This window comes from Cyphellophora attinorum, assembly GCF_001299255.1.
Source record: "Cyphellophora attinorum strain CBS 131958 chromosome Unknown Contig28, whole genome shotgun sequence".
NCBI classification, from domain to species: Eukaryota; Fungi; Ascomycota; class Eurotiomycetes; order Chaetothyriales; family Cyphellophoraceae; genus Cyphellophora; species Cyphellophora attinorum.
The window spans coordinates 3845-20252 of record NW_017253256.1 but is presented as its reverse complement, the minus strand read 5'-3'; the positions used below and the strand labels follow the sequence as shown (position 1 = coordinate 20252).

Here is a 16408-nt window from a genome sequence, read left to right as displayed (position 1 = left end):
CTCTGATGAATAAAAATGTTCGGGGCAAGCCCCAGGGCCGGGTCGTGATTAGGGGTGCCTAGAATGACCACATCCACATCCCCAATTGCTGCTCGGTGCTGCTGTTTGGCCGAAGCGCGCGCTGTAACCTACCCTGCCCTACGCGTGTCTTCCTCGTTTTTGCATCTCGACACTGAAGTCACATCCACCCTATCGCTCGCTCGGCGCGACCGACCCTCACAGACGCATTCGTACCTTTCCCTTGCAAGATCCCTGGCTCTTTCTTGAAGGGACTCCCAAATGATGTGGCTTGTCGAAGCTTGACCGTTGTGAGCTGCGTGCAGCAACAATAAATGGAAGTCCGTCAACAACGTTCTGCGAAAGCCTGCGACTTTTGTCATAAACGTGGCAGACGATGTCAACCGGCACGAGATCCTGCTGCTGGCTGCCTTACTTGTCAAAGCTTCCGGATCGCTTGTACATGGCACCGAGTATCGATCAAGCGTGGTCCGAAAGCGCGCAGCGAAAAGGCGATCCCGTCGCGATGGACACTATGTGAAGAGAAGCATGGCAGTCGGGCACACATTCAGCTTCTACTCGACAACTTCTTCGAGTCTGTCTATCCTGTCGCATGTGTACTGGTTGAAGAGAGCTTCATGCGTGAATGGCATCGCCACGAGATGCCAGCGACGAAATCATCATACGCGAGACTCATGGCCATGTGTGCGCTGAGTGCACAGCGACAGGAGAAAGGCGCTGTACTCTCGCAAAGAGCGGTCCCGACGGATGCGACTGTGGCTCTGGCTATCTATCGCAAAGAAGTCATCGATGCCTTGCCACTGGACTTCGAGAACGCGGTAGAACATTCAGACTTACAAGCTGCTGGTCTTACGTGCTTGGCCGCCATGGAATCTGGCGACATGGAGCTATTCCATCGGCTTCTTGGCTGGTACCATGCCGCGCTAGCCCGGCACAAACTTGCGGATGAGAGTTGTTGGCCGGCTAACATTTCTAACGTCGAGCGGGAGGAGCGCCGGAGACTTCACTGGTACATGTATCGGCTAGAAGTCCACTCCGCTCTTGTGCTTGGGCATGTCGTGCGATGTCCGGAGTTGCAATGCCTGGTGTCTTATCCAACACTGCCCGACCAGTCGCACGACGAAGCGGAGTGGCTGAGTGGCTGGAACTTCGTCACAGACCTTTATCGCGGTATCGAGCATCTCCTCACCCTATTCAAAGCACGGCGCATGGTATCTACGCAGCAAGGACGAAAGCTGAACACCGACTTCCGACTCGATTACCGCCCTGAAGACCATGTCTTGAAGCCATTGGCCGCTGCATTGGACGAGCTACCAACTCGATTCAAACATGCCGAGGCTTGCTCAGGATTAGGTGCCCGAAATCGCTGTGGCTTTCAAGCGGCGAACATCATCTGCACGTATCAACTTCTCCGAGTGGTCTCCTTCACCGCAAGCGACAATACCTTCCACGACGCGTGCCTCACAGTGATGGCGCTAATAGAAGAAATATCGACAATTCCTATCGATATCATGCGAGCCATGAGTCTGGGAATGCTGCAGGAGCTGGCGGGGTTCGGTCATCTTCTCAGCTGTTTCATCAAGCGCGGTCTCTCGAGACCAGACTATCAGCATCTACGGACTGCCTTGAGTTGCATGCTTGAGCTTCTCGACGCATTGGCGTCCTCCATCGACTCGGCGGCTGAAGCAGGCGAGCGACTGCGAACATACATTAGCGCAATCGACAAACACCTTGGAAGCATTCCTGCGCCTACGACTGCTGGCATAGATCATGCAAATACGTCGGCGTGGCTTGCCGACACGTCAATCGAGGACTGGCTTCCACCGGAGATGCACGAGATTCCATGGCCTTCAGAATGGTCGGATCAATTCTTCAATTCATTGAACGATGTCTAAGGTACTTCTGATGGCTAGCAGCTTTGTGTGGCCTTCATTCAAACCCCTTCCTCCTGCGATGCGCTTCATCAGACTTTGTCGACACTGATGGCCTTATTGTCTTCCCGGCCCAGATGGATCTCCTCACCCGACTCTGCTTCCATTCCATTCAATGACGACGTTTCCGCCGGACCGAACGTTCCATAATAATCCAGGTCATCCACATCGCCCAGACCGCTCACTGGGAAGAACTTGTTGAGGGCGACAAAGACGAGTATAGACACTGTGAGTCCGAACGGATACGAGATGTAATACAGATACGACCATCCGGGAAGGGTGTCGAGGGCACCATGCTGGACGAATTGAGCAAAGCCCGGAAGTGTCGGCCAAACGCCCATGGCCCACGCCACAGGCGCTCGCCAATTCAGCCCCTTCCAATAGCGATAAATGCCGGAAGAGCTGTCGTTATACAAGTCGCTGAGCTTGATCTGGCGCTTCCTCAGCAGGAAGTAATCCGCGAACATGACGCCGGTCATGGGTCCCAGGAAGACACCATAGCCGCCGAGTACGGTCAAGAACTTGCTCGCTCCGTTCAGCAACTGCCAAGGCTGGATCACGAAAGACAGAGCTGCCATACACAGCATGCCGCGACGGATTGTGAAGAAGCGCGGGAAAAGCGCTGCAAGATCGATGCCGGCCGAGACGCCGTTGTTGGCAACCACCATGCCGAACTGGGCCACCCCGAAAGCCAACATCGCGAACGCCACAGCCGCACGGGAACGGGAGCTGTTGTCGTAATGTTCCTGCAATGCCGTGAAGACTGATACGGAGCCCAGAGAAGAGTACCCTCCTGCTCCGGGAAGAGTTGCGCGGCACACGATGTGCAAAGGATTCCGATCAGTGCGACGACGATTGTTCCGGATGGCACCATGATCAGCTGGGCGAGAAGCTGGTCCTTCGGCTTTCGGGCGTACCGGGTATAGTCCGACTGCACGAAAATGTGCACCGATATCGACGAAATGTTGGTGCAGATGCCCAGAACCATCATCCAGCCCAAATGGCTGCCATGCGCCTGCACAACGCCGGCGCTGCCGACATCACTGACCAAGGCTCCAGCTCCGTGCGCTTTGGCGGTGAACCAGATCAAGCTGACGAAGATAGTTGGGATGACGATCGAACAAGACACCAAGAACGGGATCTTGTACTTCTCCGGTTTGATCCAGCAAAGTGGAAGGTACAGTATTGTGAAGATGATGAAGGAGGCGAAGTCGCCGGTGGTCATGGTGCCATTCGCCAATGGGGTGTTGACGTTGGCGAACGACGGCCAGATGGCGGTCAGAAAGACTTTCACGCACTGTCCGCCCCAGAACACTTGAGTCGAGAACCATATGCAAGCCAGGAAGACTCGCTGAATGACGATGAAGGCGAAAGCATTTGTGCCCCATGAGCATTTCTGTATCATGGGGAAGCCGATGTGCCACTTCGCGCCTGGAGCACCGCTCATAACGCATAGGAAGCCGACGAGAATGTTTCCGATGATGACGGTAAGCATTGCCTGCCAGACATTGAGCCCGAGAGCGATTAGCGAAGAGCCCGTCGTCCATCCTCCGATGTTGAAGGATCCGGTGATGACCCAGAGTGTGACGAACTGCCATGGGCCGTACGTACGACGATGTGGTTCCAGTGGTCGCGTGTCTGGGTTCAATGCTTTGGCATGCTGAGTGTCTGCGCGGTCTTTGACCTCAAGCCGTTTAAGGAAGTCCTGGACGGCCATGGCGAAAGCGGTGGGACGAGGAAGCTCAAGTTGTGGGTGTGAGGCTGTCTGATTGTGGCTCGCGAATGTTCGGTAAGGAACCGTGCACTTTATACCTGTGGAATCTCTCCTTTCCCTTTGCTCTCCTGTTATCAGTGGTCTCTCGGACGGGCGCATGTCAAGGTCCATGATACGCCAGGGTCGTTCAAGCGCACGGTACGTACATGAGGCCATGCTTGAGAAAAGGCGATCAGGTCTGCTCACGGGGTCCAAAGTATAGCCCAGGCGCCCAATCACGACAGAGCCGCTTATCATGATTAACAGTTTAGTCGCCGACAGCCAATCATGGGATGAGGCTTCGAGATTTGCAGTTTACCAGTTCAACAGCCTGTACCCCGGATATTTGGGCACATGGCGAACGAGATGTCAATGCAGCGGATAGGCGCATGAACTGCTGAATCGACCGCTACTTATGCCGCCAGATACGCAGCATCAGCTTCTGTTCATCCGTGATAAGGCGTGGTGGCTGACAGTCTAGATCTGCCATACAGAACACGAGATAGCTGGGATCCAAACGCACGACAGTACCTCTCTTTCGAACACTCGACAGCAGTCATCTTCCGAGCGCGCGGCAGCACGTCTCTTCCGAACACTAGACGATCTCTCCTATCACATTCGACCCTTCGCCATGTCCGTCACAGTCACAGATGTCACGAACGCGCCGAGGGTCATTCAGCTGACCAACGGCAAAACATTCACATTCCAGTCCAACGACGCTACTAGGAACGAGCAAATCCCGACCATTGATGTTTCGCGGATGTATAGCGACGACATTAGAGATCGGAAGGCTGTCGCAGAAGAAGTCAGGGAGGCAGCACATTCCATCGGGTTCCTGACATTGGTGAATCATGTAAGCTCCCTGGCTATACGAGGCAGACCGAGACTGACCTGGTCAAGCGCGTGGATCTGACGCTTGCGGCCAATGTAAAGCAGCAAGCGAAGGAGTTCTTCGCGTTGCCACTCGAGAGAAAGATGGGAGTCTGCACAGATCTGCTGCCCGACGAGTACTGTGGCTATCATCCCATGGAGCGCAATAATCCCAATGGATTCAAGAAGCGAGGTTTGTCCTCATTCGATCTACCACGAGTAGACCGACTGACGCAGCACAGACCTGTACGAGGCATTCAACTGGAACTACAACGCGGCAAACGATCCTGATCACCCGGACTCAGCAATCCCCGAGGTTAATCTTTGGCCTTCCGAACTTCCCGCCTTCAAGTCAACCCTGCTTGCCTACCAGGCCGAGATGATCAGGTTCGCGCGGAAGCTCACTCAAATATTTGCCCTGGCTCTACGCCTGGACGAGCACGCCTTCGACAGCGCCGTGATCCGACCCGAGGCTGGAGCACGTATCCTTCGATATCCTGCTCAGAATGCCAGCCGGAACGAGCAGCAAGGCATTGGCGCGCATACCGACGTTGAGCACTTCACGATCATTACGTCCGAGACCGAGGGACTCGAAGTTCTCAGCAAGACAGGACACTGGATCAAGGTTAAGCCCGTGACGGGCTCTTTCGTACTCAACATCGCGGACTGCTTCATGCGGCAGACGAATGATTTCTTCGTGAGCACTGTGCATCGTGTGATCAACGAAACGGGGCGGGAGAGGTACAGTGTGCCGTTCTTCTGGGGTCTGGACCGAAGAACAGTCCTCGAGCCGATTGATGGATGTGTGACAGAGGAGCGAAAGAATAAGTACGAGGTGATGACAGCGGGAGAGTACTACTTGTGGAGGACGAGGCGGCAGAAGGTGGCGTGGCGGGTGGGTGACGCGGTTACGGGTTAGATCCTATGATCGGAGACATAGCAGCCGTGGTCATACGTAATTGCCGCATCGAGCGAGCTGTTCTGAGCGAATCTCGAAATGTGGGAGTGCAGGTCTCTTGCGCTTCAATACGTCCGAAAGGAAGAAGATAGCTCTTACTGGAATAGTGAACGCGGCGAAATTAGCAATGTCGTAGCGAACGGGACTGCTCTCTGATCCCTAATGCAGATCTGTGTCGCTATGAGTTTCACACTCGCTCCCCTTCGTACATCCCTGCGCGCCAGCTGCATGCCGGCTGGAAAAAAGCAACTTGGAGCGGGTCGTGCGGCAGTTTCGCGCATGTTTGGAGAAAACTTGGCACAGCACGTCCGCCCACTTAGCACAATCGCAATTTCCGCCCCGGATCCGCAGCCTGGTAGCCTTGGCTTACGTAGTGGAAATCAAAAACACTGGCTCTGCCCGTGGACTGCATCTCCAGCTCATGCTCGCCATCCGTTTCTTCTCGCCCTGTGTCCCTGGTCTGCATGAGTAGTGTCTGATGCGCTCGGCAGAAGCTATATCTGTCCATGCATGGCTTTACTAATTGACAGTGAGTGTGATAAATAAATATGTGGCGTGCACGATAGTTGTGGCTCTCGTGCGTTACGACTGTCGGTCGAGACTTTCTTGGTTGTCGATACTTCCATCATGCCGTACGCGGAACTCGAGCACTCTCCACCTGGTACCTGCGTGCAACGCATCTTGTCGCATCCAGCAGAAGTCAATGGCAGTGGGCACTGCCGCGAAGCGTCCCTCCTCTGTCTAATGACGTTGGAGCGGTTCGAAAAGTCTCTAGGCCACATTGAAATTGGGAAGTAGTGTACGCTACTATCCTCGGCGATCAACCGTTCAAGAGCGCGACACTCCGCCACCCGTGGCTTGCCGGCGCTAATCAAGAGGGCATCGCGAAGCCTGGATTTCTTTCTTCGACGGAGTTCAAGCCCCATGCTTGGCTACTGGCGTCGTGTACAGTCGTTCTCCGCAAGTCGCGTTTGAATTTACCTGCAAACGTCCCCTTCCCAGCTCTATGCATAACACAAGTGCTACTAATCCTTAGCTCCGTTCCTTTCATGTTCAAAGGGACTTACTTATCCCAAATGACTAGATCACCCTTATTTTTCCATTGTACAGACATACAGTACTTCTCTTGCGTGCAGTGATTCATCAGCTCCTTCAATAGCGCAGCAGACTCTTCCGCTGGAAGCCCCTCGATATGGTGAGCATGAGCAGCAATGTAAAGGTTCATTCTGTCACTGGGTTCGTGCTTCTGTGTAATGCGGTGATAGTGCATCTTATACTCAGTCGGGTCGGTATCTTTGAAGAACTCGGGAGCGGCGGTCTTGCGACTATGATGTAGCGAATGTGCGCCAACGTAGTCGTTGTCGAGCAGCCGACGCTTCAAATGGTCAGGCAGCTCATCGAAAGCCGTGCGAGTATCTGCAAAGTCAGTGGTACCACCAGTGTCGGGAGGAGGCAACTCTGTTGCTTTGAGAATCGAGTATGAAGCTCTTCTCGGGTTGAAAGATGAGTCTACATGAAAGAGACCGTTGCCTTTGTTGTATTGAGCGCGGCCAGAAGTTGGATCAAGCGGACAACCAGTTTCGGTGTCGATATTACCAGCATCGAACAGCTCGTAGTATTCGTAACGCGGCTTGCGACCATTGGTCATGTACGGGCGAGTGTCGTCGAGCTCGCCGAATCGTCGAGAGAATTCAACGTGCTGTGGATCATCGAGGCCCGTAGATCGAAATACGAGGACGCCGTACTGGCAAAATCAGTGACCTGTAGTGGCATTAATGCTGTTCTCCCACCTTTGCTGAAGCTGTCAAAATCTCCTCGAAAACGTCGTCCGGGATCGCCTTAGAGAAGTCAACACCTTCCACCTCGGCACCAAATGTTGGATGCAGCTCCTTAATCTCCAGGGTGTGAAGTGGGCGGTCTGCCAAAATGCCCAGCATAGTCGTTGGTGAGAGTTTGTTGAAACAAATAGAGGACTGCGTCTTAGTTGTTCGACGCACGATGAGTATGAAGGCCGATTACGTGAAAAGAGAATCATAAAGGGGTCTCTGACCTGAAGTGCCGCAAAGGTAGCGTGCTTGTCGGAGCACTGGTGCCGAAAGTAGGCTTACCACGAATACACTTGCCGATCACTTTAATCCCAGGGATGTGCGGGGAGCCCTGGAGTGCGGAGAAGCGTGGGGCGCAAGGCCGAGCCCAGGCATAAACGCGCATCTATCCGGCCAGGTGCGCACTAGATTCTGGTCGCTAACGGTCTTGCCATCCTGTATTATTATCGGTCTCCAGATCGTTGTATAGAGACCTAGCTTGTAACGTGAAGCCAAAGCTGCAGCTGACGACAAGCACGAAGATCGCGACTATGCTGGCTCCGGGGTGCTTTGAATTCATTGCGAAAGATCTATCGGCGGAGGGCTTGCTGTCGGCCTTAAGACGGCGCACGCGAATTGGAAGAGAGCATCACTTCCAAGAGACACCCAGAAGCCGATGACATCAGTCTGCTGGCCAGATAGATCACTTCTTTCTCGCAAGGCTGCCTCGCACCCCTTCACAATGCCGCCGAGATCGAGTCTTAGGCTCAGGTCTTCATCATGGCGTTTTTCGACGTGCATATGTTCAAGCGTAGGCGCAATGCCTGCCGTTCGAGAGCCGCACTCAACAGACCAGACCGAGCAACTCCTCGCATTTGAGTCTATTACGGCTACGGAATGCCCTCGATATCCGAAGGCTGATGCATTCCGACTACTTGAGCCGCGCCTTCGATTGGTGCCGACCAGGCAGCCCTTCTCTCGATAAACTGCTCCACCTGCGGACGCAGCTTAGTCTCTGCCAAAGTCAGATCATCGACAGTGCCCGTTCGAAGTATCGACATGCCAGGGAAGCGAGCACCGCGGCGGTACATGAGAGTGCCGCATGTCTTGCAGAAGTAGTTCGTCATTTCGGCGTTGGCGCGAATCGTTTCGGTCTCGCTAAATGTTATGAGTTTGTCTTGGCCACGGTTATGCTTGAGATGCGAGTCTGCAACTGTGATGTTCGATTGGTAGAAGGCGGATCCGATCTTACGGCAATCGATGCAATGGCAGACGTGGCGATTGACCAAGCCGGGCTTCTTTAGCGGCTTTGAGGATGCTTGTTAGATGCCGAATCATGCGCCAGGGAGATTTGGGGCACGAGGAACTCACGAGGACTAATTGTACCGCTCCGCAGAAGCAGGTAGCGGTCGCTTCATCCTCGTTGGACCAGCCGTCCTTAGAGAGGTTCTCTATCGGGAAGCCGTGGTCATCGAAAGAGCCTATGATCTGCTTGTTGCTGGCCATTACTTGTCGCGTTGTCGATGTGTCTGGCTGAGAGCTATTGTCGTGGCTAGCTGCTGGATTTGACTGCACGAGTGGCTGATACGATAGAACACTCGAGGTCTGCTTTTGCATCGACATATATACTTACTGTATCGTCCACTGTCGTTGTGATTAGCTTGAGGCGGTTAAAGACAAAAGCTACAAGCTAGATGAAGAAATAAATTCTGCTTTCGGCGATTCCCACGAAGTATCAGGTCGGGTAGATTACCTTGCGCGGTCATTTCGCTGCGCTCCTCATCCCAGCTGGGGAGTTACTTCGAGGCAGGGTCCGCCGCTACGTCATTCCCGAGCGACTGCACATGTAAGCCAAAGTTTGTTTAGAACATAACTGAGCAAACGTAGTGACTCTCTTATCGATGACCGCCTCCTATCCTCCACGACGTGAGTTTCATTCATCAGGACTTCGGAGCGAGACGCCCCAAGCATCCGTCAGGAGCCATCGCCGGGATGCTTCAGCTTTGCAAAGCTGATCATAGTCTCGTTGCCATTATGGGGAGTGTAGAAGTCGATGTAGTGACCAGCGAAGAAGGACTGGCCAAGCAGCCACGCAGAGACATTGCCGACAGTGATGCCATTTGTGCCGCCAAGAATAGATGTACAGTTCGTTGCAGTGTTGTTGAATACGCCCCAAACGTCTTTCGACACCTCAAACACTGTGGCCTTCTCGCCCTTCTTAAGTTGAGACTTCGCTGGAAAAGAAACTAATCTATCAGTAAAAAGCATTACACCGTTGCAGAGGACTTACAGCCAAGCGAAGGCGGGTTGTTGCAGTTAAAGAAGCCGTTGAGAACAGTGATCGTCAAGCCAGGGTCGAACGGAGTGGGCGCTTCGGTGAGAGTCTGTGTCTGGTAGTTGAGAAGCTTGAAGACTTCCGTAGCCTGCTCGATGGGTCTGCTCGGATTAGCGGACGTGTTTCGCAGTCTCGAGAACTTACGCTTGGATATTGTCCGTTCCGACATCCATGATGATCGTTTGATTCTCGAGCACGATCGTGTCGTTCAGAGTAACATCACCATATACGGCATAGGAGCTATTTCCGCCGATATTGGGGATAGAGACAACCGGGCCATCGATCAGCTTCTTCGCGTACTTTCCAACCACCAGCTGACCAACGCCGCGGGTTCCTGCGCATATAAGCAGACAGTTGCAGGAGAGCATAGGGACGTACCGAATGCAAGGCCGAATCTGCAAGCGGAGATCAGCTTCTGACTACACAGATTGAAGAACCATGGGAGCGCTGGTGGCTCAAATACACTATCACCCTGAAAGCAAAAGCCGACGATGCCATCGCCAGGATTTGCAGATGATAGTGGCGGGACGTCAAAATACTCGAAGGAAGTGGAGTTGCCGATAGTTTGGTTTGTGACCGTGAGGCCGCCTGCGCTCACGAGATCGTTCTGGACAGTACCATTTATCTAGATTATTAGTTCCGACATGTTCTGTAGCGGAGTACCCACTGTCTCGAACCCAAAGCCCTGCCGGTCCACACCTTCGTAGCTGATGGAGAATGTCGTGTTGCCGTTGAAGGCCGTCTCGTACTTGGAGGGCACGTAGCTGCTGCACCGTCAATCAAGCTTCTGGCTGAAGGTAAACACAACGTACACGCCATTGTTAAGCAGTAAATCACTCGACCCAGTGTCGATCAAAAGCTCCAGGTTGGACGAGTTACCAACTGTGAAATTAGCGTACCAGTATAATTGATTATCGATTGCTGTGCTGAAATTGCCTGTTTTGCCATCACGTCGAATCTTGCGGGCCGAAAGGTGAGCGAGCGTTTGGTGATTGGGCAGTGCGCGGCGAGCAGATAAAGAGAAGGCAGCCTCGGTCGCGGGTGCGGCAGATGTAATGCCGACGAGGGCGCACACAGACAAAAGAAGCTGCATCATGAGTCGCAGTAATGTAGAAGGCTTGGTTCTACTGGCGCTTCGTGCATACTCGGCGACGCCTTGAAGAAAGCAGTCACTGATAGCACCCTTATCGCCTTCGAGGAAAGCAGGTCAGTCTGCCTGGATGAATGCATTGCGCAAGCCCCTGCGAGGGCGCCAATTCAGAGTTTGGTGCTCGCGGCAACTTGAAGTTAACGATCCGTTAGCCGAAGGTAGTGCTGCCATTGAGAGGTCTGCAGCGAGGTGCTGACGTCGTTCAATGATTGGCAAGGTGACACTGAGCATAACGACGCCGTTTGTGCGTACGCGGCCGACATGCTGAAGAACTCAAAACGGGAAGCTACGACTGCTGATGGAGAAGGCCCGGAGTTTGCGGATTGACGGCAACGCCGGATGCCATATATCACGTGACAGGCAGGATTTGCCTCGGTTGGCGTTATCGCGTGCCAAGGAGTTCCGACACTAACCCCGGAAGCTTTCGCACCTTTTTCCACTTCAGTAAGAGCCCAAGACGTCATTTGGAGAGTTCCGCGACATTTGCGTCTCGAACCTAAGCATCGGAGTGATCAACTTATCTGCTTGCACGTCGGCTGCGGCGCAGTTGGGCTGGTTCTTGCTCGAATACCGGGCAACACGTATTTTCATACACCTTGCCCGATGAACGCAACTTTGGCATCGCTGAGATGTGGCATCCACCAGCACTGCTACAGGTGGTGCTAGGCAAACCCTGCGATCCATCCTTGAATCATCTTACGCCCCATCTTCAAGCGTGCCTCTGGCTTGTTGGTTGCTCTTCCACAAGAGGCAACAGCGGACACTTTTGCAACACACGACCGCGCTTTTTACGACAATGGGCAATTTTTGCGATTTTATGCGGCTCATAAGATTGAGGAACGACTCACGGTTCAAAAGATACGTCTGAACTAGATCATTCTATGGGTCACGTGGCTTGGGTGCAATTGTCAGTTTTCCGAGATGTACCTCAGGCCGATGGAACTCATTCAAGTCTATTGGAAAGTGACGTTCTGGCTCAGCCATATAAAGATGCACGCACGCACTCCAGCAACATTTCCACTCCTAGACCCATCCAGAGTTTGACAGATATGGCTGTTTGGAATCTTTGCGCATTTGCACTCTTCGCTCGCCTCACCCTCGCGGCTCCTGCACAGGAATGGGGTCCGAACGACCCTTCCGTCATTGAGACGTCTTCTGGGCTCGTTTCACCGCTGATTGACAGCGTGTACCCAGATGTTTACCAGTATCTGGGCATGCCGTTCGCGCAACCGCCTCTTGGTCAGCTTCGGTTCGCGCCTCCTCAACCAGTACACCCAAGTAATGGCACGATCCGTTCGACGATGCCTCCAGGCTGCTACCAACTCACAGGAGCGGAGGACATCTTTGATGTTCTTGAACCAGGATTCGGCCAGCAGGGTCAGCAAAGTGAAGACTGCTTGAAGCTCAACCTTTTTCGGCCTATGCATCCAACGACTCAGTCCTTGCCCGTCCTTATCTTCGTTTACGGCGGCGGATTTGTTCAGGGCGGTATTAATGAGACCTATGAGCAACCCACACCTTGGGTTCAAGCCAAGCAGAATTTGATTGTGGTGAATATTCAATACGTGAGTTTCGAAAAAGCTCCGTTCATCAGCCCAATCTGACGACCTAGCGGTTAAACATCTTTGGCTTCCCGAACAGCGCTGCTCTTCAGCAAAACAATCTTGGCCTACAGGACATACGTGCTGCGGTGGAATGGGTACGGGATAATGTACAGGCTTTTGGCGGGGATCCCAGTCGGATTACCCTCTGGGGCCAGTCCGCCGGGAGCATTGCGACTAATGCATGGACATATTCGTACCTGAATGATCCTATTGTCTCAGGCACTATCAGCACCTCGGGAACTGCACTTGCACCACGTGAAGGATGGCAAGCATTGGACTCTGCGCAGAACAACTTCACATTTGTTGCCGGTGAGTTCTTGTACTTATACGGGCCATGTACACTATTGCTAACATTGTCTAGGAAAGTTAGGCTGCTTTGGAGACCCGGCTAGTGTACTTGGCTGTATGCGCCAGCAGCCCGCAATCTTGATTAAGGACACACTCAAGAACTACACCAGCAGTTCCATGCTATCTTTCCAGCCTGTCGTCGACGACCAACTGGTGTTTAGCAACTACACCGAACTATTGCGGGAAGGTCACATTATCAAACAGGTTTGTTCCACCGCAGCTTGTCATCTTCAGTTTTCGACTTGCACTAACCTTCTTTCATCTACCCAGCCAGCAATCCTAGGCAGCAATCGTCGGGAAGGCGAACGCAGTATTGACAAGGGTCTCAGCACCAGTGGACCTAATACAACCCTCGCACTGGTCTACACAGTTGTTGCCTTTCTGTGCCCAGCCCAGCTGACCGCAAAGCTCCGCTACGAAGCTGGCTTGCCTACCTATCGCTATGAGTACAAGGGGAATTTTAGCAACATCTCTCCTTTACCTTGGATGGGCGCTTGTAAGTACCTTTTCACTTATACGCAATCTGAAGCAGCGATTGATTGCAGTCGTACTCACAACTGATCTACAGACCACGCCTCTCCTCTCCCGCTCCTCTTTGGTACAACTGACATCGCTTCCGCACACCCATTCAACGTCACGCCCAGCACGGCCTTCGAATTGTCCGTTGGAAGTCACATGCAAGACTTATGGCACAGCTTCATATCTGATCCCACGTCATTTGAGCAGAACTCGGGTTGGCCGCTTAATATGGGTGGTGCAGTAAATCAAACAACGGATGCGGTGTTATTGCTTCCAGGGAAGGAAAAAGGTTTACTCTCAAGTGTGGAATATGGGGCTAGGAGAGAGGAGTATTGTGAGATGGATATCGATTCGTATTTGATCTCGGAGACATTTCCTCCAAGTCTGGGGCTGGGAAGCGGTACGCTGATGTGATAGGATGCGTCATCTTGTTGTTCCGAACGAATTCAGGCTGTAGAGCCTTGTGTCAGCGATTCACTTGTCGATGTGTGATAGACGTTACTTCATTTACTCCAAGGACCTCGAGGCCTCACCTGATGCTCAATTCCCGGCGAAGAGTTGTCTCAAAAGCTCTCGACACTGTCTTCTGGTCAGTGAGCTGCAACTCTGGGCTGTACGGGCACATTTTGTCAATCTCATTATTGATGGAACGATCGTATTGCTAGCGCATTTCAGGATGCTCCAGAGTGACACATAAACAGGGAATTAGTCCACGACAAACTTTGTAGGTAAATTTGAATACACTGGTCGTATGTATCAATCCTCTTAAAACATTCTACCGCTTATCATTGTTCTCAGGAATTTTGTTCCTCGCCTTAGTACGAGGAGAGTGCCCTTGCCCACTAATGAGCTATTCCCACGTCTTTGGATTTCACATACACACTAAACTGTGATCAGACCCGTGATGTCCTGGTCAGTACTGTTCACAATCACCGTTGAGCTATTGCATTCCTGATCAACATGCTAGGTCTGTAATCCATGAGGCCCCGAGTTTTCGAGTTGGCTTGGCTTAGAGCCTCATCAGTTTCTTGCGTAGGTATAGTTGGCGCGGCATGAAGGGCATTCTTAACGACAGTTCTATCATCACCAGGCGTTTGTTTCTCCTGGGTCGGCACTAGCAGCCCAGCAGTCGTGAAGATGATAACGACACCGGCCTCCGTCAAGAACTGCATGAAACCCTCAACATAGACGTTGACACTCGCGAAGTAGAAGACACTGGTGGGAGTGGTGGAGAAGCTGACCAGAAGGGTGTAGAGCACTCTGACGAGCAAAAAAGGGAGAGCGAGGAGGGAAGCGATGGCCAGTCTCCAGATGACGCAGTGACGAAGATGATGTTTGCGGGTGAAAAAAAGAACCGCGAGGCCGGCACTGGCAGCCCATGCTGCCACGAAGATGACACTCGCGGCCTTGCTGAGAGATTCACCGGTCGATTGCTTAGAAGGTTCGCTTTTCAGGTGAAATACACCGCCGATGATGGCCAGTACTAGAGCGAGGAGGATGACGATGTGTAGAGTGGGGAAACCCTACTCACCTATTCTCGCCTGAATTCCGCCGGAATCCGCCCGGAAACCGTCTCAGTCACGGCCCCGTCTGACCATCCGTCGCGTTTTCTCGCCCGTGTACCTCTCTCCTGTACCTGAAACTCTAAACCTGTCGCACTGGGCAGAATCCGACCCACTTCATCCTCGTTTTCTAACACTAGTCCCCCAAAAGGGGCTCACCAGATCCAATCAAGCCGCACCTTCGAGACCCACTGAGCCCCTGGTTCGTTCCGTTCCTGACACGAACCATCTCCCCAGATAAGGCGAAGCAATCCTGCCGACGAGATCGGCGCCCAGTACCATCGGGTCTTTCTCACATAGATAAGACTCTACGTGCGACCGCTCTGTTCTACAACATTGTGCTCATGCCTAGAGCGCCAATACCATCCATCGTTGCGGTGGACTCCACGACTGTCAGATCCCAACCAGATTAATATATTTCTCGAGCAGCCACATTGAGCCTCATACTTCAAGTATGGTCCTACTATGGGCATCATTTTCCCTGGAGGAACTCGACCAACGTCTTCAGATTATTCATCTAGCTCTCTATTGTCCAACACCTGCTGTCCAGTGTGTTGTTTGCTGTACCTGTGGCTATGCCCTCCCCACTCGAGTATGCGCAATATCACAGCATCTCAAGGAGCAGCACCAGACCCCCACAGCATTATCGTCCAGGATCAATAACTACTTACGATCACTTAGACTGACCCAACCAGCTAATATCCCTAATCTACCTCATGGTTCCCGCCTACAGCCACAGCTATGTCAGATCTCAGGGAAGGGCTGTCGACACTATTACTTCTTAAGTTGGAGCCTGGACCTTGTTATCCACTATCTTAAATATACCCATAGCATTAGCCAACAGTCCCATGAATAGATACAGGATCATATCCTTCAGGATATGATCCTTCAGACATGGACTCCCACAGTGGCTAGTGGCTACTGATGTGTCACTCCTGTTGTGGCAACACTAGATAAGCTAGTGTGCACACCTGAGCGATAGACAGTGACACAATGGGGTGCCAACATTGCCATTAGCACCACCCCTCAGCGATATGCCTAGATCCAACAACTAGTGTATACTGAGTTCCATAATCTTATTCAAGAGCATAATTCTAGTGATAATGAGCCCGATAACTCAGCAGGTCTTGATCCTATCAGGCAGGCTGGTCACCTTACAGCATGGCTAGAGCGTACTAAATAGCCCACAACCTACCAGGGAATTGCACTGCCTATGCTCCAGGCTCTTGCGCAGAGACCCTATAAGAGTTAAGACACCCCTGTGCGCTTTGGCTCTCTACGAGGTCAACGCTTTGTAATGGCTACTACCGATGAACACCAGCTATCACAGATCAGGCCTTTAGTACAACAATTACACCACCGCTGTGAGGCGACTGCTGTGGCCACACCCACAGTCATTCTATATTGGCTACACAGTCACGATATTAGTTGACTATGGCGCCAGCCATTTATACTTCCCCAGTCTTAGTGTACTTGTGAATGCTATAGTGTAATATGGGCACGCTTTGTGTCCTGGCTTCTTCGCCTCTATTGATTTGGCCCGCAGCACCAGACA

At 52.6% G+C, this 16408-nt stretch overlaps 7 protein-coding genes across 7 annotated transcripts; 3 read left to right on the top strand and 4 right to left on the bottom strand.

Annotated features, from left to right (window-relative positions):
• Nucleotides 1-659: 659 nt before the first annotated feature.
• Nucleotides 660-1913, top strand: AB675_11747 (uncharacterized protein; the record flags this gene model as incomplete). The annotated part of the gene is made up of 1 exon (XM_018140619.1): nt 660-1913. The coding sequence occupies one exon, from the start codon at nt 660-662 to the stop codon at nt 1911-1913; it is 1254 nt and encodes a 417-aa protein (XP_017996762.1).
• Nucleotides 1914-1981: 68 nt separating this feature from the next.
• Nucleotides 1982-3666, bottom strand: AB675_11746 (Uridine permease; the record flags this gene model as incomplete). The annotated part of the gene is made up of 2 exons (XM_018140618.1): nt 1982-2712; nt 2739-3666. 2 exons carry the CDS (start codon nt 3664-3666, stop codon nt 1982-1984), a joined length of 1659 nt encoding a protein of 552 aa, XP_017996818.1.
• Nucleotides 3667-4333: 667 nt separating this feature from the next.
• On the top strand, nt 4334-5491 carry AB675_11745 (putative iron/ascorbate oxido; the record flags this gene model as incomplete). Its single annotated transcript, XM_018140617.1, has 3 exons — nt 4334-4555; nt 4603-4765; nt 4815-5491. The coding sequence occupies 3 exons, from the start codon at nt 4334-4336 to the stop codon at nt 5489-5491; spliced, it is 1062 nt and encodes a 353-aa protein (XP_017996728.1).
• Nucleotides 5492-6593: 1102 nt separating this feature from the next.
• On the bottom strand, nt 6594-7467 carry AB675_11744 (Alpha-ketoglutarate-dependent 2,4-dichlorophenoxyacetate dioxygenase; the record flags this gene model as incomplete). Its single annotated transcript, XM_018140616.1, has 2 exons — nt 6594-7274; nt 7321-7467. The coding sequence occupies 2 exons, from the start codon at nt 7465-7467 to the stop codon at nt 6594-6596; spliced, it is 828 nt and encodes a 275-aa protein (XP_017996782.1).
• A 758-nt stretch (nt 7468-8225) lies between these two features.
• AB675_11743 (uncharacterized protein) lies at nt 8226-8841 on the bottom strand (the record flags this gene model as incomplete). The annotated part of the gene is made up of 2 exons (XM_018140615.1): nt 8226-8642; nt 8707-8841. 2 exons carry the CDS (start codon nt 8839-8841, stop codon nt 8226-8228), a joined length of 552 nt encoding a protein of 183 aa, XP_017996836.1.
• Nucleotides 8842-9309: 468 nt separating this feature from the next.
• AB675_11742 (uncharacterized protein) lies at nt 9310-10763 on the bottom strand (the record flags this gene model as incomplete). Its single annotated transcript, XM_018140614.1, has 6 exons — nt 9310-9569; nt 9626-9771; nt 9815-10004; nt 10049-10295; nt 10338-10434; nt 10483-10763. 6 exons carry the CDS (start codon nt 10761-10763, stop codon nt 9310-9312), a joined length of 1221 nt encoding a protein of 406 aa, XP_017996743.1.
• Nucleotides 10764-11869: 1106 nt separating this feature from the next.
• On the top strand, nt 11870-14778 carry AB675_11741 (Liver carboxylesterase B-1; the record flags this gene model as incomplete). Its single annotated transcript, XM_018140613.1, has 6 exons — nt 11870-12385; nt 12433-12733; nt 12786-12976; nt 13043-13268; nt 13341-13431; nt 14421-14778. The coding sequence occupies 6 exons, from the start codon at nt 11870-11872 to the stop codon at nt 14776-14778; spliced, it is 1683 nt and encodes a 560-aa protein (XP_017996800.1).
• Nucleotides 14779-16408: the final 1630 nt, after the last annotated feature.